The 19,077-nt window shown below is 38.7% G+C and overlaps 2 protein-coding genes across 2 annotated transcripts; both read right to left on the reverse strand.

Moving 5' to 3' along the window:
- Nucleotides 1–384: 384 nt before the first annotated feature.
- LOC127190039 (olfactory receptor 5A2) lies at nt 385–1,326 on the reverse strand. Its single transcript, XM_051147088.1, has one exon. It carries the CDS (start codon nt 1,324–1,326, stop codon nt 385–387), a length of 942 nt encoding a protein of 313 aa, XP_051003045.1.
- A 16,440-nt stretch (nt 1,327–17,766) lies between these two features.
- LOC127189824 (olfactory receptor 5AN1-like) lies at nt 17,767–18,711 on the reverse strand. Its single transcript, XM_051146919.1, has one exon. It carries the CDS (start codon nt 18,706–18,708, stop codon nt 17,767–17,769), a length of 942 nt encoding a protein of 313 aa, XP_051002876.1. The 5' UTR covers nt 18,709–18,711.
- Nucleotides 18,712–19,077: the final 366 nt, after the last annotated feature.

Consider the following 19,077-nt stretch of genomic DNA (forward strand, 5'->3'; position numbering starts at 1 on the left):
TCTAACAGGCTATTCAATACTCTCTGGTGATGTTTATGTTAGGCAGCAGGGAAGGAAGCTTTCATCTGAGTTCTAGCTCAGTTTTTCTGTGTCTCATATCTAAAGTATGGACAAGCGGTATTTTGATGTTGCAGAATGTTATGTTGTCATGATGAGGTTTTCATCTAAAGAGGACATTTGAAACCTCAATGTACACATTATTTATTTTAGAATCTAATAATGACAAATCAGTCTCTAGTTAAAAATAAAATATCAGAGAGGAGAATGAGATTAGTCCATTAAAAACATCTTGAAGATCAAATGATTAAAACTGCATAAATTGCTGCAAAATTCAGCCACTCAGATCATCCTGTAAGTAGTGCCCAGTATCAGAAAAAAGCATGCCTATGAGAAAGCATAGTCCCTTTCCATCGTTTTCCTCATGGCACTTTTAATGTCCTTATTTCTGAGGCTATAGATGATGGGGTTCACCAGGGGGATCACCACAGCATAGAATACAGACACCACCTTGTCCTGGCTGAGGGAATAGCTGGAACTGGGTCTCATGTACATGAAGAAACCAGAGCCATAGAAGAGGGTCACAGCAGTCAGGTGAGATGCACTGGTGCTGAAGGCCTCGGTCCTACCTTTAGCTGAGCTGATCCTTAGGACAGCAGCAACAATGTATCCATAAGAGATGAGAACCACTAGGACAGACATCACCCCCACAATGACACCTACAATGAAGGTCACCACCTGGCTGGTGAAGACATCAGAACAGGCTAGAGCTAGGACTGGAGGAAGGTCACAAAAGAAGTGGTTGATGATGTTGGGCCCACAGAAATCATGCTGGTAGATAGAGTATGTTTCAATCAGAGAACTGAGGAAACCACCCATATAGGCACCAGCCACCAACTTTAAACACAGAGTATGAGACATGAGAGCCATGTAGAGCAGTGGGTTGCAGACTGCAGCGTACCGGTCATAGGCCATAGCTGCCAGGAGTAAGCATTCCGTCAGCCCCATTCCACAGAAAACAAAATATTGTGTTGCACAGCCAAGAAAAGAAATGGTGTTCTGATTTGTGATAATATCGGAAATCATCTTGGGGGCTGTGGAGGATGAATAACAGATGTCTAGGAAGGAGAGATTACTGAGGAAAAAGTACATGGGTGTGTGGAGGTGGGGGTCCATCCTGATGAGGCTGATGAGGCTCAGGTTCCAGGCTAAGGTCAGAAGGTAAATCCCCAGAAAGAGGATGAAAAGGAAGACCTTTATTTGAGGTTGATCTGAAAGTCCCAGGAGGAGGAATCTGGTTACAGCTGTGTTGTTTCTTCCTCCAGCCATAGACGAGCTCCCTGCAGAAAAGAAGGGACAATCCTGATGTTAGAGAGATTGTCTTTATAACTTTAAGGACAACAACTTGGGGCTGGAGATGTAACTAAGTTGGCACATTGCTTGCCTGGCATGTACAAAGGCCTGCATTTGACCTCCAGCACCACATAAACTGGGTATGTTGGCACACATGTATAATCCAAGGAGGGTTAGAAATTCACTGCGATTCTAGACTATACAGTTAGTTCAAAGCCATCATAGGATGCATGAGACTCTCTCTAAAATTAAAAAAAAAAGATAGAGCTATTGAGATGGCTCTACCAGTAAGATGTTTGCTTGAAGACCTGAGTGTGACTTCCCAGAAGCGATGAAAAAAGCCTACCCTCCAAAAATAGAAATTAAAAAAAAAAAAAAGAAAGAAAGAAAGAAAGAAAAAGAAAAAGAAAAAAAAAAAAGCCTAACCAGGCACATTTGTAATCTTGGCACTGGGCCTGCGCTTGGTCAGGCAGAGACAGTAGAAGGAGCTCTCCAGCCAGCCAATATAGCAGCAAAACCAGTAAGCTCAGAGTTCATTGGGAGACTCTCATTTAGAAATGAAGGTGGAAAGCAATTAAAGAATATGCTATGTGTTGACCTCTGGCCATCACGTACATATTCCTGATGCACATGCTCACATAGATGAACATGTAACACACACACACACAGAGAGAGAGAGAGAAAGAGAAAGAGAGAGAGAGAGAGAGAGAGAGAGAGAGAGAGAGAGAGAGAGAGAGAGAGAGAGAGAGAGAGAGAGAGAGAGCGCGCAGGGGGAGAGAGACAGAGACGGAGAAGAGAGACAGAGACAGAGAATAGACTTGCTTGGAAGATCATAGAAACTATTAACACCCAGTTAATAATTCCAGATACCTTCTGCCTAAATCAGCCAAGTAACACAGAACAATCTGTTAGCACCATTTAAAAGTTGTATGACATATACCTTGTTAGCTAGAAAAGATTTAGTCTAAAGGAATAGATGTGAACAAGAAGTGAGGAAATGAATTTTGTCCTGAGCAACTTTCCAGTCTTGGCAGGGACTGGGGAAAGCCACTTCATGTCTCCAAAGCTTCACTGTATCAAAGACAAAGTGGGATGCTTGAATCAGCCGTGCTTCAAGTCCTTTTGTTTTTTTTTTTTTTTTTCATTTTTCTATCTGTATTTTATTGGCTTTGGGGAAAATAATTATTTCAACCATGATTACTCATTACCAGAGCCAAATAAAATTGCCTCATACAAATACTTTCCAACACTGATGAAGGATAATGTAACTCTACAGTCTCCCATTTCTTACTGGAATTAGCAGAAAAACTGAACAGATTAACAGTGATACAATAATGGAAGAATATATGAAAGCAAATGCTTCAGGAATCACACTACATATGGGGCTATTATCACTTCCTGTCTTTTATTTATTTTTTTTTTAATTATTAATTTATTCTTGTTACATCTCCTTTTGGAATTAGGTTTTCTATGGCGTTTTTGGATTTTCTTACTTAAAAAGAGGAGCCAAGATTAAGGTAAAATAAAGTTGGTCATTTTAATGTTTTATATATAATTAATATAAAAACTCAAAGACAAGGAAATGAATTAGAAAGACCATGAGTTTTGATGTATTATATCTGTATGTGTGGGTAGAGGCAGGGAATCCACGCCATGATCTACTATTTCATTTTTTCCACACAACAAATCCAAGAGGAAAAATATGCATACATACATGTTTAGCATTATTAAATTGTTGAAAGATTTTCTACAAGTCACCAAAAAAATTAACAGAAAGATGAAAATTTGTATTTGACCAATCTCTGTATCATAGAATTACAAAATGGAAGAGCTATAAATAAGTTTCCATGAAAAATTCCAGAAGTGACTGATACTGGCTTAGCTGTGGTTCAAGACGCATCAGTCGTTAGGATTCCCCCAGAGAAAAGAAGTTGGAAGAAGAAAGGATTTGTTAGGACAGTAATCAGCAAAGTTCAGCTTGGATGTCATTAGCCAGATCAGATTATCATTCTAAACACACGAGGTAATCAATTAAGAAAGACAGATTGGTCCTGATGCCAGGTCAAAGTGAACACAAGTGTGTCTAAAAAAAGCAAAAGAGCCTTTGCCATACACTGGTAAAGATCCCTTGTTGGATTTCCTCTCATTTCTATGTTTGACCGTCCACCTGTGTCCAAGCATAACTCTGCTTCTTGTCACTCAATTACATGTGCTTCTGGCTCTCGTGGGGTGTTCTGCAATACTGAATCTTGCCTCAAGTCACAGGCACCCGATAAATACTTGTAGAGCGGATGAAATGTTTTTCTTTATTTATCCTCAGAGTGAAGCATTAGTGGCCCATCAGTTACTATGCTTGGCATATTACTATGATAAGATATATAATATGTTTTTTAAATTACAAATAATAACTCTAACATATAATAGCAATCATGATATAATTGTGAATGCTTATTTAAAACCTGTTCTGTGCCAGGCACTGTTGTAAGGATTCAGTTTGTACAAAGTGTGGTCTGTAGAGCCTCAGAACTTGGCAGTATTTCTCTGCCCCTTTTACAGATGAAAGCTAGAATACGTTAGGCTGTTGTATTTTCAGAAGAATAAAGTGGGAAGGAATTGGTTAGACTTACTGAATTTCTTTAGGTGAAGTATCTTGAGATCTTGTACCACAAGAGAAAGTTGTGACCTCTTCGGTAATCTTTTGTTCATTTGCATTTCCTACTGCTGTGTGCCTCATTTCTGGATATATATATTTATATATGTATACACACACACACACACACACACACGCACACACACACACACATACATACACACACTGGCTTTGTGTAAATAAAAATGTGTGCTTCTGAAATCCTTGCTATTTTTTCACTAAAGTTTCCAGATAACCTGTGGGAGTTTATTATTTTAATGGGCAGAGATAACCCCCCAGAGGCTGCCCACTGTGGCTACTCCAGGTTCCAATGTGTAAACCTGAGAAACCATTACAGCTAACATCTTCTGAGTACTAATTGTCCTCTGGAGTAATGGTGATGGGGCTGGCTGCCCATTACCAATGTCCCCCACCTTATTCTTCTATGAGACTTCCTTTCCTTGGGTCCAAGAATACTTCCTCTTATGTTAAAGAACAGCCTTTCACTTTAAGACATCCTGATCTGCAAATAAACTTCACACACAAACAGACTAAAATTTGTGCTAAAATATAGTAGTTAGGAACAAAAATTTCCAGCTGAGATATTTTGGATTAAATTCTCACTGCATTCTCTTATCAATAGAAAACAAATATGAAGTGGTATAAGCTCTTAAAGATCAACATCTTTACTTGTTAAACTGATATAAATAATGACTTCTGCCTCAAAGGATGGTGAGTTCATTAAATAAGATATAAATAAGAAAGTCTTCACATAGTGCTTTGATAAATAGAAATCACTCCAGGTATATAAGCTAACAGCACAAATAACTCCGTTTCTTGGGTCAGGGCCAAGAAGTGTCTTTTCTTTCCACTGACTTAAAAATTTACTTATTTTGTGTGTATGACTTTTTACCTACAGGTATGTGTATGCACCAGGAGCACACCTGTGGAGGCAAGAAGAAGGCATTGGATTCCTTGGAACCGGAGCTAGAGATGGTGGTGAGCTTCTATGTGTGTGCTTTGAACTGAACCTGGAGTCTCTGCAAAAGCAGCAAGTGCTCTGAGTCACTCTCTATCATCAAGTGACTTTTTACTGTGACTCACTGTCATTGGAATGAAAACAATTCATTTACATTTTAATGTTTAGGTGTTACTTCCAGGACTGCTGCTGCCTGCATGGGTCACTTTGGTCGAGTCAGTTAAATCCTCTGGGAATGAGCAAATTGAAATACTTCCCCTAAAATTCCTGGAACTCTGAAAACCTCATTATTTGGGGAGAGATGACTAAGTTTAATAGTGGGTATTGCTCTTTCAGAGAACCCATGTGCAGTTTCCAGTTAGCAATGGCAGCTTATAATGCTTAGCAACTTAAGTTCCAGGATATCTGATGCCCTCTTTTGACCTCTTCAAGCATCAGGCTCATACATGGCACACACACATTCAGGCAAACAGTCGTGCACCAAAAATAAATACATCTTAAAAATTAGTTATTCTTCTATGGGGTTGCCTTGTGCAACCTCCATATGAGGACTTTTGCCTTGTCTTATTGTATCTTGTTTTGTCCTGTTTGGCTGTTGCCTCTTGAAAATGAAGGTGGAGTGGATCCAAGGGAGAGGGGTGGAGAGGGGGAGCTGAGAGGAATGGAGGGAGTGTGAACTGTGGTAGATGTACTGTGTGAAAGAGCAATCTATTTTCAGTAAAAAAAAATTAGTTATTCTGTTTCATGGGAATAAAATTATCAGTTCTTGTTCTGAAAACAAATATTCTATATACAGGAGCAGAGCTTCTGAGATTTCTGCTACACATGTAAATTGGCTCAGGTGGGGAATGAAATGTAAAAACTGCAATATCTGTGCTCAAACTGCCGAAATGAAGAGGCAGAGAAGAGCTCTTGCCACAAGAAACATTCTCTTGTAGGATTGCGAATTAACCAGGAGATACTGAAGTTGAGAGAGTAAAGGCAACTCAGTGTGAAAGTGTTTTGATGCTGAATTATTTATAATTAATTTATAAAATTAACTCCATAATTATGATTGATGCATCTAGGCCTTTGGTGGTAACGCAGATGATGGACATCATCTGCCTGGCCTTTAGTGGTGTCACAGGCAATGGACATCAACAGGAGCTCTGGATGTAGCAGGACTATGGGCCACAACATGGCCCTCTGTGACAGCATTTTAGACCACGGATATCAACAGGACACCTGGTTGCAGCAGGACCACAGACCCCAACATAGCCCTCTGTGGCAACATGGGTCATGGACATCAACCTGGCCTGAGGTAGGAGTACAAGCCATTCATATCAACATGGACTCCCGTGGCAATCCAGACCACAGACACTCAGTAGCACAGTCTAAGGATGTCCATCTGGCCTCCAATGGTAGCACTGGTAGAAATCCACATGGCCTCCAGTGGCAGCCCACAGATATCCACATGAACCTCAAGCTTAAACCTATCCTGGGGCAGTGGACTACGAATACCAACATGGCTTCCAGGTGCAGCACAATTCATAGGGGTCTTTGGGAAGGTCTAATCTAGAAAATTAACTGTTCTTCATCTCTGAAATTCTGAATTACTCAGAACCAGGGCTATCATTAGACTGTGCCGTGTGCTGGGGATGGAGAACTGAGTCTGTGCAAGCTCCAGGCTGCTGCACACCACTCTGTCAGCCCTACTCAGCAACGCTCAACACAATTTTACTTGCAAGTATCATTACAATGAGTTGTTGGTCTGGTTCAAAATTTCTAGTTTCTGAAGCACCATAAATACTGGACCATGGCCAAGATTTGTCTTGGAGATTCTGCTGTTGTCCCGAGTCAGGATGCTGCTGCAGCTAGACAGGGAATGACGGCAGACTCTGTGCGACCTCCTAGCTACAGGACACTTCTCCACTGTCCTAGAAGTCTGCCATACCATCCCCATCCCCTGAGCTATCTAGATTCAACTTTTGTGCACCATTGCCCTGTGCTGTGCTGCTGTACACTTTGTCTTCCCGCAGGGCAAGCAGCTTGGGCTACAGCTGCAGTTGGTGGCTCGATGCTGTGGGCTTGCTAGTAGGCCTAGGAATAGCGCTATTCAGTAATGACAGGTTTCTGTGGGCGCTCCGGGCTGCTGCCCATCTCTCTGTTATCAGTGTAAGCTGCCCCAAGGCTCATCAGACACTGCCATTGTGCTTGTAGCCTGCTGGCTAAGACATGGTGATGGAGAAGGATATAGGTCCATCATCTTTTACCATGCGAGGCTCTGTCCTGTCATCTTTCTTTTTAGTTTCATGAATGCATTTAAAAAAAAAAGCATATCCTTATAAGACTTGTCTTTTTTTCAAAGTTGTTCTGGATCAGGGTCTGTAGTCTCCTTTTCTGCCACTGTGTTACCCTTAGAGGCCTCCGTGGGTCTTTCAGATTCCTTGGAGCTCCAGAGAGGGTGCTACCAGCTGCTGCCATTTTTGTTGGAGTTGAATTGTTTGTTTGTTTTTTGAGACATGGTTTCTCTGTGTAGCTTTGGCTGTCCTGGAACTTTACCTGTAGACCAGGCTGGCCTCAAACTCATAGAGAGCTGCCTGCCTCTGCGTGTGTCTTTAGTCCTTTATCTAAGGGAACAAAAACAGATAAAAGCAGATATGAAAAAGAAGATGTTACAAATAACATTATACACATGCCAAGGACAATAAGAAAAGAGTATAAACAATAACATGATGATGGACCAGAAGATATAAGAAAATTTATAAAGAAAGTATAAAGAAGTATAAAGTAGAAGATATAAAGAAGTTTCTAGATAAAAACAGCCACAAGGCTCTATTCTGATGAAATAGCCCAAAGTCTGAATGATTCAACTCTTAAGTCTACAAAACTTTTAATGAACTAGTCCCCAAATTCTCAAACTAATGAAGAAATTCAAGAGGAGAACATCCTTCAAAACAAAAAAAAAATCAAAGACAGTGTTGGCGATGCTATCAAGTACATGACAAGTGAGAAAGCTTTAGAGCATTATTCGTGATGAACACAGATGTAAAAATATTAGCAAATCAAATTCAACAACATATCAAATATATCAGCCATTACCATAAAATGTCCACTCATACACAAAATAAAAAAGCCCAGGAAGCACTGGACATGGAGGTACAGTCTAGTAACTTCTGCACTTGGGAGTTTAACAAAGAAATACCATGAGTTCAAGGCCAGCATGGGGTACATATTGAGACCCTATCTCAAAGACAAAATGAAAACTAGGAATAAATTTAACCATGTAAGTGCTAGGTCTTTACACAAAGGCTATGAAACACTAATGGAGAAAGTGAAGATGACACAAATAAGAAAAATAGTCCATGTTTATAGATTTTTAGAACCAATTTCATACAAAATTATAAAATCTAAAGCAGTATTAAGTAAAAGGAAGATGGTTTTAGGTATCAAGATACCTGATTTCAAATGTACTATAAAAATATAGTAAGAGCATGGTACTTGTATTAAAAACCAGTGTAAAGGGGCTGGAGATATGACTTAAACTGGAGACAGTGTTCACTCCTCTTACAGGGGACCTGTATTCCCATGGGCACCCATGAGAAGCTGCTCAAAACCACCTGCAAACTCTGTTCTTATGGGATCTGATGTCCTCTACTGGCCTCCTTGAGCATTGAGTCACATTTGGTGTACATATAGACAGATAGGTACACACGTAAATAAAAATAAATTTCTTCTGTTAAACAATATCCCCAAAACTGTAGAAAGGATAAATGAACAGAATAGAGAATCCCAAATTAAATCTATGGATTTACAAAATACTACCTTCCTCCATCCCCTGGGCATTGAACCTAAGGTCTCATACCTGCTAACTTAGCAATGCGCCACAGGCAGCTTCCTCAGCCCTACAGCCAACCTATTTTTGACAGGTTCCAAGAACAGATCATAAACCTCTTACATAAGCAAATCTAGGAAATGTAGAGTGCTATGCACAAAGAAGAAATGAAATTAGAGGTTTATGTCTCATTATGCACAAAAATGAACTCAAAATGCATTTAAAATATAAATATATGTCCTTAAACTATGAGAACATCAGAAGACCCAAAGGAAAGGCTTCAGGATGTTAGCCTAAGAATGTAATCAAGAAAATCTCAAAATCACAGGCCAAAAGTCCATCCGAAGCAGCCAAAATGGATCAGAACAAGCAAGAAGCTTTCACATAAGAATGAGGACACTCAACAGACTAGGAGACAACCTACAGGATGGGCAAAGACACTTACAAGTGATACATCTGACAAGTGAAGTGTATTTAAAATATGTAAATGCCTTGAATAACTTAATGTTTACATTTCTTTAATAGCAGTTTTAAAAATGGGGAAACATAAAGAATGTTTGAAAAATATGACAGAAATTTAAGATCATTGGAGGTATGCATGTTAAATCAAAATTAGGTTTATCAACTCATTCCAGTTAGAATGAGAGTATTATGAAAAAAACAAAAGGTGTTTCTGAGAATGTGAGGATCAGTGCATATATAGTAGAAGGGGATTAAAGTTAGGGGTCATACAAAAGAATATAAACTTCTCCCAAAAAGTTAACAACTCGCTGGGCATAGTGACACATGCTTATAATCCCAGCAGTTGTGGAGGCAAAGGCATGTGGATCTCTATGAATTCAAGGCCAGCCTGGTCTACAAAGTGAGCCCAGGACAGCCTAGACTGTACAGAGAACCCTTGTCTTAAAAAAACAAAAAGTTAATTATAATATAGCAATATTGGTAACTGAGTCTATAACTCAAAAAGAAAATAGGTACAGGAAAAATATGTAGTCAGATGTTTCGTGTAGTCAGGTGTTTTGGGAGACATTATTCACTAGCTAGGAAGCACAGGGCTTGTCTCCATCAAAAATTGGGCATTACAAATACTAAATCTGTGACATTTGTGACAATATGAATGAATACAGTAGACATGGAAACCAAGAGATTTAATATAATAGTGTAGAATACTGATTATGAGAGACTGAGTGTGGGAGGGAGTGGTGGGGATGAGATGGGATTGGTTTTGGTGTTATAAACAGTAAGAGTTATTTCTGGTGCTCTATTGCTCAGTAAATCTACTAATATCAATAGTGTACGTTTCAAGACAGTTTTAAGTAAAGATTTCTAAATAGCTTTTTGATATCACACAAAATGATGGGCTCCACTTTGAAGTTTTCTTACACTTATATTGTGTTTATGTTCATACCTCCTATCATGCTTTGTGCAATATTTTCTACATTTGAGAGAAATGTCTGATGTTTTTCTTCCTCCCCCATTATGAGGGCAGGATTTTGAATATGTGATTTTTAAAATTTTATTATTTTATTAACTTATTCAGATTACAACTGTATTGTTATCCCATCACTTGTATCCTTCTGTTCCTGCCTCCTCCCGCTTTCACCCTATTCACCTCCCCTGAATATGTGATGTTTTATACTCCAAAAAAAAGGCCAATAATTTAAGGTAATAGATATGGAAGTTGCTCTGATTTGGGTATTATTCAATGCATACATACACCAAGACATCATGACATACTCCATAAATATGTACAGATCTTGCAGCAATCCAAAATTATAAAAATAAAGACAAAAAGGAAACAGATTTTTACAACATTCCAGAATAGTTTTCCTCTGGTGAATTCCATATGCCCTTCTGAGCCTTGTGTAGTCCTTCAGAAATGGACTTTTATGCAGTTTTAGCTGTCTCAAAAGAAATATGCTCTTAAGAATATGCCTGGATGGGTGGCCACATATCCTCTCTGTATATTGTATTGTTTCCTTGGCATGGGATGAATGTATCCACTCTCTCATATGTTACAACCTCCCATTCTTTCAATGCTGGCTGTGTATAAACTCAAAGAATATTTGGTAAACCCTTTGAATATCTCTTCATTTATGGTCTTAGTCAAATGGTGTCACCTTTGAGTTCTTGTTAGAATTTCCCCCTCAGAAAACACTAAGTATCTAAACTGCTAGAGATAACATGCTTTAGATAAGTATGTTTAGGTCTTAATGATCTGGCAAAACAATTATTATTGCATAATAATCTTGTTTTTAATGAAAGACCTAGGATCATAAGTCCTATGACTTGACTATGGAGAACCCAGTCTGCATCTCTGTCTATTCTTTTATGAATTTTGAAACCTTATAAAAGATATAAACATGCAGGTGATAATTATTCTGTTCCATCCATTGTATCATTTCACACACTTTCTAAGCCTAGGACACAGTACATTTAATATAGGTGACAAAAACAATGTATACCAGGCCCCCCCACATTTGTTTTTAGTATCTATTATTACAGTATTTACCCAGGCTTACAGTCTTTGCTTATCCTTATTACAATGACATCATACAAGTCTTCCAAACCAAACTCAAAGAGATCCTTGAAATGTCAAAAACAATTTGGTAATGAGACCCCTTTGGCTATGTACATCGTGGAATTCCATCTGGATGTAATGAGAGCTTTTCGGGATACATCCGTTATTGCTTTTGACATAGACTCAAGTCACAAGACATGTTTGTTTAGTAACTTCCACTTGAAAATATTAGATCATTTTTCCTTTACTCTTTATAATATAGATAAATTTCTTCCTTTTTAAGACAACAACAGTAATAGACAAGGATGTGACCAACATCTTATTGGGTGACTAGCAATGAGAGATGCCATATAGAATCCTGTTATATCAGGTTGTTCATATCAGAAGGTATTACCAGGTCATTGTAAAACTGTATTTTTTCAGGCTATAGACATCCTCTTTATAGTACATTCATCAGTCCTCACAGCTAAAATGTGGAAAAGTTTCAAACATCAATTATTATAAATACCTGTGAATAGAATAACTCATGCTGACATCACCTCTGAAGTCACTGAAAGCAGTAGCTTTCCAAGACTAAGATGCCGTTCCTATGGAAGCAAGATAACCATTGGTTCATATTAACATCATTGTCTGTATCTATTATGTCTAATTGAGCCTTTGTTTAAACTCTGTGAATTTTGTAGTACGTCGTTTACGTTCACGTGATGGTAGCTTGTGGACAGATCTCTCAGAAACATGCATATTTGTGACCTTAGTAACAGGGAGTCCTCTGCTGAAACCATGGGATCACCACAGTGTAGAACATGAAAGCAAATACATCAAAGCTGGAGGAGCCTCCAGGGCTAGAACGCAGACAGACACACAAACAAGAGGTATAGAACATGGAAACAGCTGTCAGATATGAAGCACAGGTGCTGAAGGCCTTAGACCTGCCTTTGCCTTATGTGATCCATATGTTATTATAATCAAGGCACTCACTATTCCAAACAACATTCTTAATATGGCAAGCAGAAACTGTACAAAGTGTCAGTGCTGTTATTCATTAGAACATGGCGCTGTTATTTTTTAATTTATGTGTAATAATATAAATGTATATTCCAAAATTAAATAAAATCTCTAAAATAAAAAATTAATCATTAAATCAATGCAAAATTTGAAGACAGACAGACAGACAGACAGACAGAAAGAAAGAAAGAAAGAAAGAAAGAAAGAAACAAAGTGTCAGTGCAGGATAGATTTAACAGCTGGGGTATGACCCAGAAGAAATGGGTATGTCTTTCTCTTAAGGTTTCTTCTGGCTCATTTGGGGTAAATAGTAGCTTTGTAGGCATCTGAATAAAATTGGGGAACATGGATAATAGAACTAGCAATAGCATTGTCTTCCAGTCTCTAAATGTTGAGAAATTCCAGGCTTAGTAGGACTCCTGTGTGGGACAGTCTGTACTTCTTTCATCGTGTCCCATAAGCTTAGGTATGCTGCATATTCATTTTCATTGAATTCTAGAAAGTCTTCTGTTCCTTTATTTCTGTCTCAACCCATTTTTCATCCAGTAGAAGGTTGCTCAATTTCCATGCATTTGTAAGCTTTAGGTTGTTTCTATTGTTAATACGCAGCTATAATCTGTGGTGGTCTGAATGGATGCAGAGAGTTATTTCAGTTTTCTTATATATTGATACTTGCTTTGTTTCTAAGTATATGGTTTTGGAGTAAATCATATGAGGTGCTGAGAAGAAGGTATGTTCCTTTTGTGTTTGGGTAAAGTGTTCTGTATGTATCTATTAGGTCCATTTGGTTTATAACATCTGTTAGCTCCAGTATTACTTACTCTGTTTAGTGTTTGTCTAGATGGCCTGTCCATTGGTGAGAGTATGGAATTGAAGTCTTCTACTAACAGTGTGAGGTTAATATGTGATTTAAGCTGTAGCAGCACTTCTTTTACAAACTTGGGTGCCCTTATGTTTGGGGCATAGATGTTAGGAATTAAAACGTTATACAGGAGTGGTGGCAATGCATTCAATCCCAGCACTCAGGAGGCAGAGGCAGGCACACCTCTGTAAGTTTGAGGCTAGCCTGGTCTATAAAGCAAGTTCCAGGACAGCCGGGGTTAGGTCTGTTTTGGTTTTGGCTTTTTGGTTTGTTTGTTTGGTTGGTTGGTTTGTGTCTTTTTATTGAAGAATTCAGACCACCAATATTGAGAAATATTAATGACTGATGATTGTTGATTCCTGTTGTTGTTGCTTTGTGTACTTCCCTTCTTTTGTTTTTGCTGGTGTGAGATTATTTATTTCCTGTGTTCTCGTGGGTATACTTAACCTCCTTAGACTGGAGTTTTCCTTGTATAAACTTCTGTAGGGCTGGATTTGTAGATAGATACGGTTTAAATTTGGCTTTATCATGGAATATCTTTTTTTCCCTACATTTATAATAATTGAAAGTTTTGCTGGTTGTAGTAGTTTGGGCTGGCACCTGTGATTTTTTAGACTTTGCAGCACATCTGTCCATGCCCTTCTGGCTTTTAGAGTCTCTGTTGAGAAGTCAGTTATAATTCTAATAGGTCTGCCTTTATTTGTTACTTGGTCTTTTTCCGTTGCAGCTTTTAATATTCTTTTTTTTTTCTGTGTGTTTACTGTTTTGACTTTTATATGGCCAGAGGACGTTCTTTTCTGGCCCAATCTATTGGTTCTCTGTAAACTTTATAGTCGTGTCCTTTTTTAGGTTATAAATTTTTTTCTATGATTTTGTTGAAAACATTTCCTGGGCCTTTGCTCTTCTTCTCCCTCTATTCCTATTATTTTTAGGTTTGGTCTTTTCACAGTGTCCCAGATTTCCTGGATGTTTAAATCAGGAATTTTTTAGATTTAACATTTTTTGGCAAGGTATCCACTTTTTCTATAATATCCTCCATACCTATAGATCTATAACAATTCCATTGAGTGGAGAGTGTGATACGACTTTCTCACGTACTCTGGTGCCTCACATTTGACCATGTCCCCTGGAGGGGGAGACCTGGTGGCACTCAGAGGAAGGACAGCAGGTAGCCAAGAAGAGACTTGATACCCTATGAGAATATATAGGGGGAGGAAATCCCCCTCAGGAACAGTCATAGGGGAGGGGAATAAGGGGAAAGTGGAAGGGAGGGAAGAATGGGAGGATACAAGGGATGAGATAACCATTGAGATGTAACAAGAATAAATTAATAAAAAAAAAAAAAACAAAAAAAAACAATTCCAAACCCAGATTCTCTTGTCCATCTCTTGCATTTTGTTGGTGAAGCTTGTCTCTGTAGTTCCTCTTTGAAATCCTAATTTTTTATTTTCAGATTATCCTTAGTTTTATTTTATTGTTTATATTTACATTTTCAGGTCTTGAGTAGTTTTGTTCATTTCTATCAACTGTTTGTGTTTTCTTTTTTGTTTTGTTTTGTTTTGTTTGTGTTTGTGTTTTCTTGGCTTTCTATAAAGGATTCATTCATTTTCTCCAATTGTTTGTGTTTTCCTGGATTTCTATAAGGGATTTAGTAATTTCCTCTTAAAGGACCTCTATCATCTGCATATGGTTTGTTTTAAGGTCATTTTCTTGTGCTTTAGCTACGTTATAATAAGATAGCTGGGCTCTGGTAGAGAGATATTGCCTTGGCTGTTTTGATTGTTTTTATGCTGATGTCTAAGCATCTGGGCTTGGGAAGATTATGTCTAGGTGCTAATTTCTGATTTCATCCTTGTTGGGTGGTTATTTTCTTCCTTGGCTTCCTTGGATTTTTGCAGTGTGATACCTGTGCATTGCTTGTGTTGCTGGCCTGCTCAGCTGGTGTCTTCACAGGGAATGCTTGCTGGTGTTGGAGGCTGAGATACTGGGATGAGTTAGGGGAAGGAAAGTTGAAGGAGAAAGTCTTTGTGATCTTTTGGGTGTGAGGCTAGAGAGGAGAAGGAATCCACAGTGGGTTCCCTGCTCTAGAGCTGGAGGTGAGACTGGGGAGGGGCTGGATTTCAGGGGCAATATGAGAGGTGTGGATCCACCTTCAGCCTGTTTGTTACGGGAGGAGTAACCCTTGGTTAACAGAGAGTGCCTGCTGGGGTTAGGGGCTGTGATAAAGCTACCAAATCGGGGGATATTAGAAATGGGTAGACTGTGGAATTCATAATATATGTGAGCAGTGGGGAAGGAAGGCTGCAGTTGGTGTTCTGTTGCAGCACTGGGGATAAGATTAGGGGATTGGGTCTAGGGGAACAGAGAGAGAGAGTGAGAGTGAGAGAGAGAGAGAGAGAGAGAGAGAGAGAGAGAGAGAGAGAGAGAAGAGAATGTCTGTGGGAGGCTTATCTCAGCATGTCTTTTCTAAAAAATATTCATACCTGTTGCCTATAACCACTGAACCCTAATTTACATATTTGATGTTTATTTTTATCTTATATATTTATCTTTAGCTTCAGAAAAAAAGAAAATTTATATTTTATGTATTTATATGTTAAATTTACGGGAAAATAATATTTTTCTATAATCTTTTGCAATAAAATTTATGCAGTAAATATTTTTTGAATTTAATAACTTGAATGATTTCAAGTGAGTCTCCTTCATGCATAATTAGTATATTCCAGATAGCCAGTTTTATTGGAGATACATCTCACCTAATTTGTTTGGAATCTATTTATCTTACATTCTTTGATAAATTTAGGCTTAAATAATTGGAGACTGCATGAGGTTCTAGTTTTCTATAAGTACCAAAATTAAACTTTAGCATGGTTTATAGTAAAAAAAATAAGCTATGATATAAAATGAATTATTTGTATAGGATAAAATAGTATAAATGACGAGAGTTTACAATTTTTGGGTTGTTGAGTGTCTGATAATACTAAGTCATATGTTATTGGCATGAGGTTAGGTTCTGCTGAACAGAAGCAACCAAAAACTCAAGAGCTTAATAACAAAGCTTTATTTTGTTTACTATCTTTTAATCCTTCAAGTCAGCCAAGGTCATCTCCCAAATCCCTACTGATAGAGCAATGTCTGCAACAATGCCTGTCCCAGTGGCAAAGTGAGAAAGCACACAGGGAAAAGTGTGATCTATCTCTGAAGACTCCTTCCTACAAGGTTTCAGATCACCTCTACTCCTCTTTCATTAGGCAAAACCCATCATAGTCAAAAGTGATTTTGAGCATTTCTCATATATTATCCTAAGTGACAAAGAAACTAGAGGAAAGTAAATATGGAACAAGCTATTGCCAGTGCCTACTAATCACAAACTGATTTTTACCTGCCCAAACGTAGAGATGTAATCACATTCTTTAGAAAACAGGCATCCAAGCGCCTTTTAGACACTACTGCTCAGGGCCCAGGATCTTTGAGGACACTTAGTAATTTCTTGATTATTCTTATATCGTTATTTTAATTTTGGAAACCTGTGTAGTATTTTCCATGTTTGTTTTTAGTCTTTAGGAAATTGAGCATTCAGAAGCTTCTTACTACAGTGACTTCATATATGTTGCCTTTAGAAATAGAAGAGATATTTGGACTATCAGAAGCAATCTGATAGTAAGATTCCATTGTCTAGGATAACCAAGGATAAATGTCATGATTTAAGGGGACACAGGAGAGGGAGTTAAAGTACTGCAGTATCAGATTCTTTTATTGGTCATTTAGGATTTAAGTATGAAATCTCATCTAGACTCTGGTTTCAAGAATCAAATATTCAAGCCAAGCGTAGCAGCACCTGCCTTTAATCCCAGCACTCAGGAGGCAGAGGCAGGTGGATCGCTGTGAGTTTGAGGCCAGTCTACAAAGGGAATCCAGGACAGCTAAGGCTATACATAGAAACCCTGTCAAAAAAAAAAAACAACAACAAAAAATAGAACAAAATATTCACACTAATATTAAATAGCTCTGAACAAACCATATCCTTCATCACTACTGAAGTTTAGTGCACATCTTCTTCACATGGCCAGTAGCTGGTGGGGACAAGGATATGATCCAAACATGCTAGGTGATCAGCACTGATTTGCCTTAGAAATACTTTATCTATCATTAGTTCTTTTTTTTTCAGGAGGCACAGCCAAGTCAAAGTTAATTTTATTCCTTCGAACAGTAGGTTCCCTGTTCACAAATAAAGGACAACCATGGTCTCTACCAGGTCTTTCTTATGCGGAACTGGGCTATCTGTGACACACAAGAGTCTGGGCCCAGGGAGCCTCAGGCAAGCATGTTCTGTAAGAACAGGCCATAGGGCTGAGAAGTCCTGAACTTCAGTGGCAAAAAGTTATAAATTTGGATCTTTCACAAATACTGTGCATAAATAATGAAAGATGAGGCCATTATTGGTGTTCATGAGAAGGATAAGCCTCCAGGACTTACAAGGATCCTGTTTCAGTAGCATCAGATTAGTTGCAGTCTATATTGCTAGGACAGTCTGTATCAAGTTGAGCCTTTGTTTAAAGTTAGTAGGTATTTTGTAGGGCAGATCTGTCAGAAATCTCAGAACCTTTTAATCGCAGCATTCCACCTTCCTCTGTAACCTCTTTACAGCATCTCTGATTTCCTTGTTCCTTAGACTGTAAACCAAAGGGTTCAACACGGGGATCATTACAGTGTAGAAGACAGATGCAAATCTGTCAAAGCTGGAGGAGCCACCAGAGCTGGAACTCAAATAGACAAAGACATTGGAGGTGTAGAATAGGGAAACAGCCGTCAGGTGAGAAGCACAGGTGCTGAAGGCCTTGGACCTGCCCTTAGCTGACGTGATCTTCAGGATGGACAAGACAATATAGCCGTAGGATATCATAATGGCTAAGGCATTTGTAAGCCCAAACAACATCGTTAATACGGCAAGCAGGACCTGTGCAAAGAAAGTGTCAATGCAGGATAGATTTAGCAGCTGCGGCATGTCACAGAAAAAATGTCTGATGACATTAGGACCACAGAACTGGAGCTGCTGCAAGGCACATAACTGGGATGAAGAACCTATGAGTCCTGCAGTATAGCTTCCCATCACCATCCGAGCACAGAGGGCGGGTGACATGATTGATGAATAGAGCAGAGGGTTACAGATGGCAGCATACATGTCATAGGCCATGGCTGTCATGAGACAAGATTCGCTCAGCCCCATTGCAGAAAAGATAAAGTATTGAACTATGCAGCCTACAAAGCTGATAACCTGCTTTTCCTGGAAGAAGTTGGAAAGCATCTTGGGGACTGTAGAGGTGATGTAGCAGAGGTCTATAAAGGACAGATTACTGAGGAAGAAATACATGGGTGTGTGGAGGTGGGAGTCCATCCTTATTAAAACAACAAGGCACAGGTTCCCAGTCAGCGCTGTAATGTAAAGGATGAGGAACACAACAAAGAGCAGTGCCGTGATTTGGGGGAAATCGGAGAATCCCAGGAGGATGAACTGGGCGATCTCGGTAATATTTCTTCCTTTAATCATTGCCTCCAAGAGCCTAGTATCAGAGAGGAGAAAAGAGTACAGGATTGCCTCAAATGAAGTGATAACATTTTTTGTCTCTTGCTCCAGTGAGCCTGCAGAGGGAAAACACTCCATTGTCCTTCTGTAAAAACAGGCCAGAGTTTCCTCTCCAGCTGTCCCTCAATCTATACGAATCTTAACTGATTCATATAATGTCATGAGAATTTTCAAAAGATATTTTTGTAGATTGACTGGAAATATTTACTAAAGAACCCATGAAATTGCTGAGATTATGAAATAAAATGCAAATGCCATCGATTGAAATGACATGGTTTTAGTGGTTTACTGATAGTTCTTGGAGTAATTGCGGCTTAATACTCATGATAGTAT

Source organism: Acomys russatus, chromosome 5, assembly GCF_903995435.1.
Source record: "Acomys russatus chromosome 5, mAcoRus1.1, whole genome shotgun sequence".
In the NCBI taxonomy this organism is placed as follows: Eukaryota; Metazoa; Chordata; class Mammalia; order Rodentia; family Muridae; genus Acomys; species Acomys russatus.

Excerpts from the sequence above, each read along its gene's own strand:
- LOC127189824 (XM_051146919.1), bottom strand. The coding sequence starts at position 18,708 with ATGATTAAAGGAAGAAATATTACCGAGATCGCCCAGTTCATCCTCCTG.
- LOC127190039 (XM_051147088.1), bottom strand. The coding sequence starts at position 1,326 with ATGGCTGGAGGAAGAAACAACACAGCTGTAACCAGATTCCTCCTCCTG.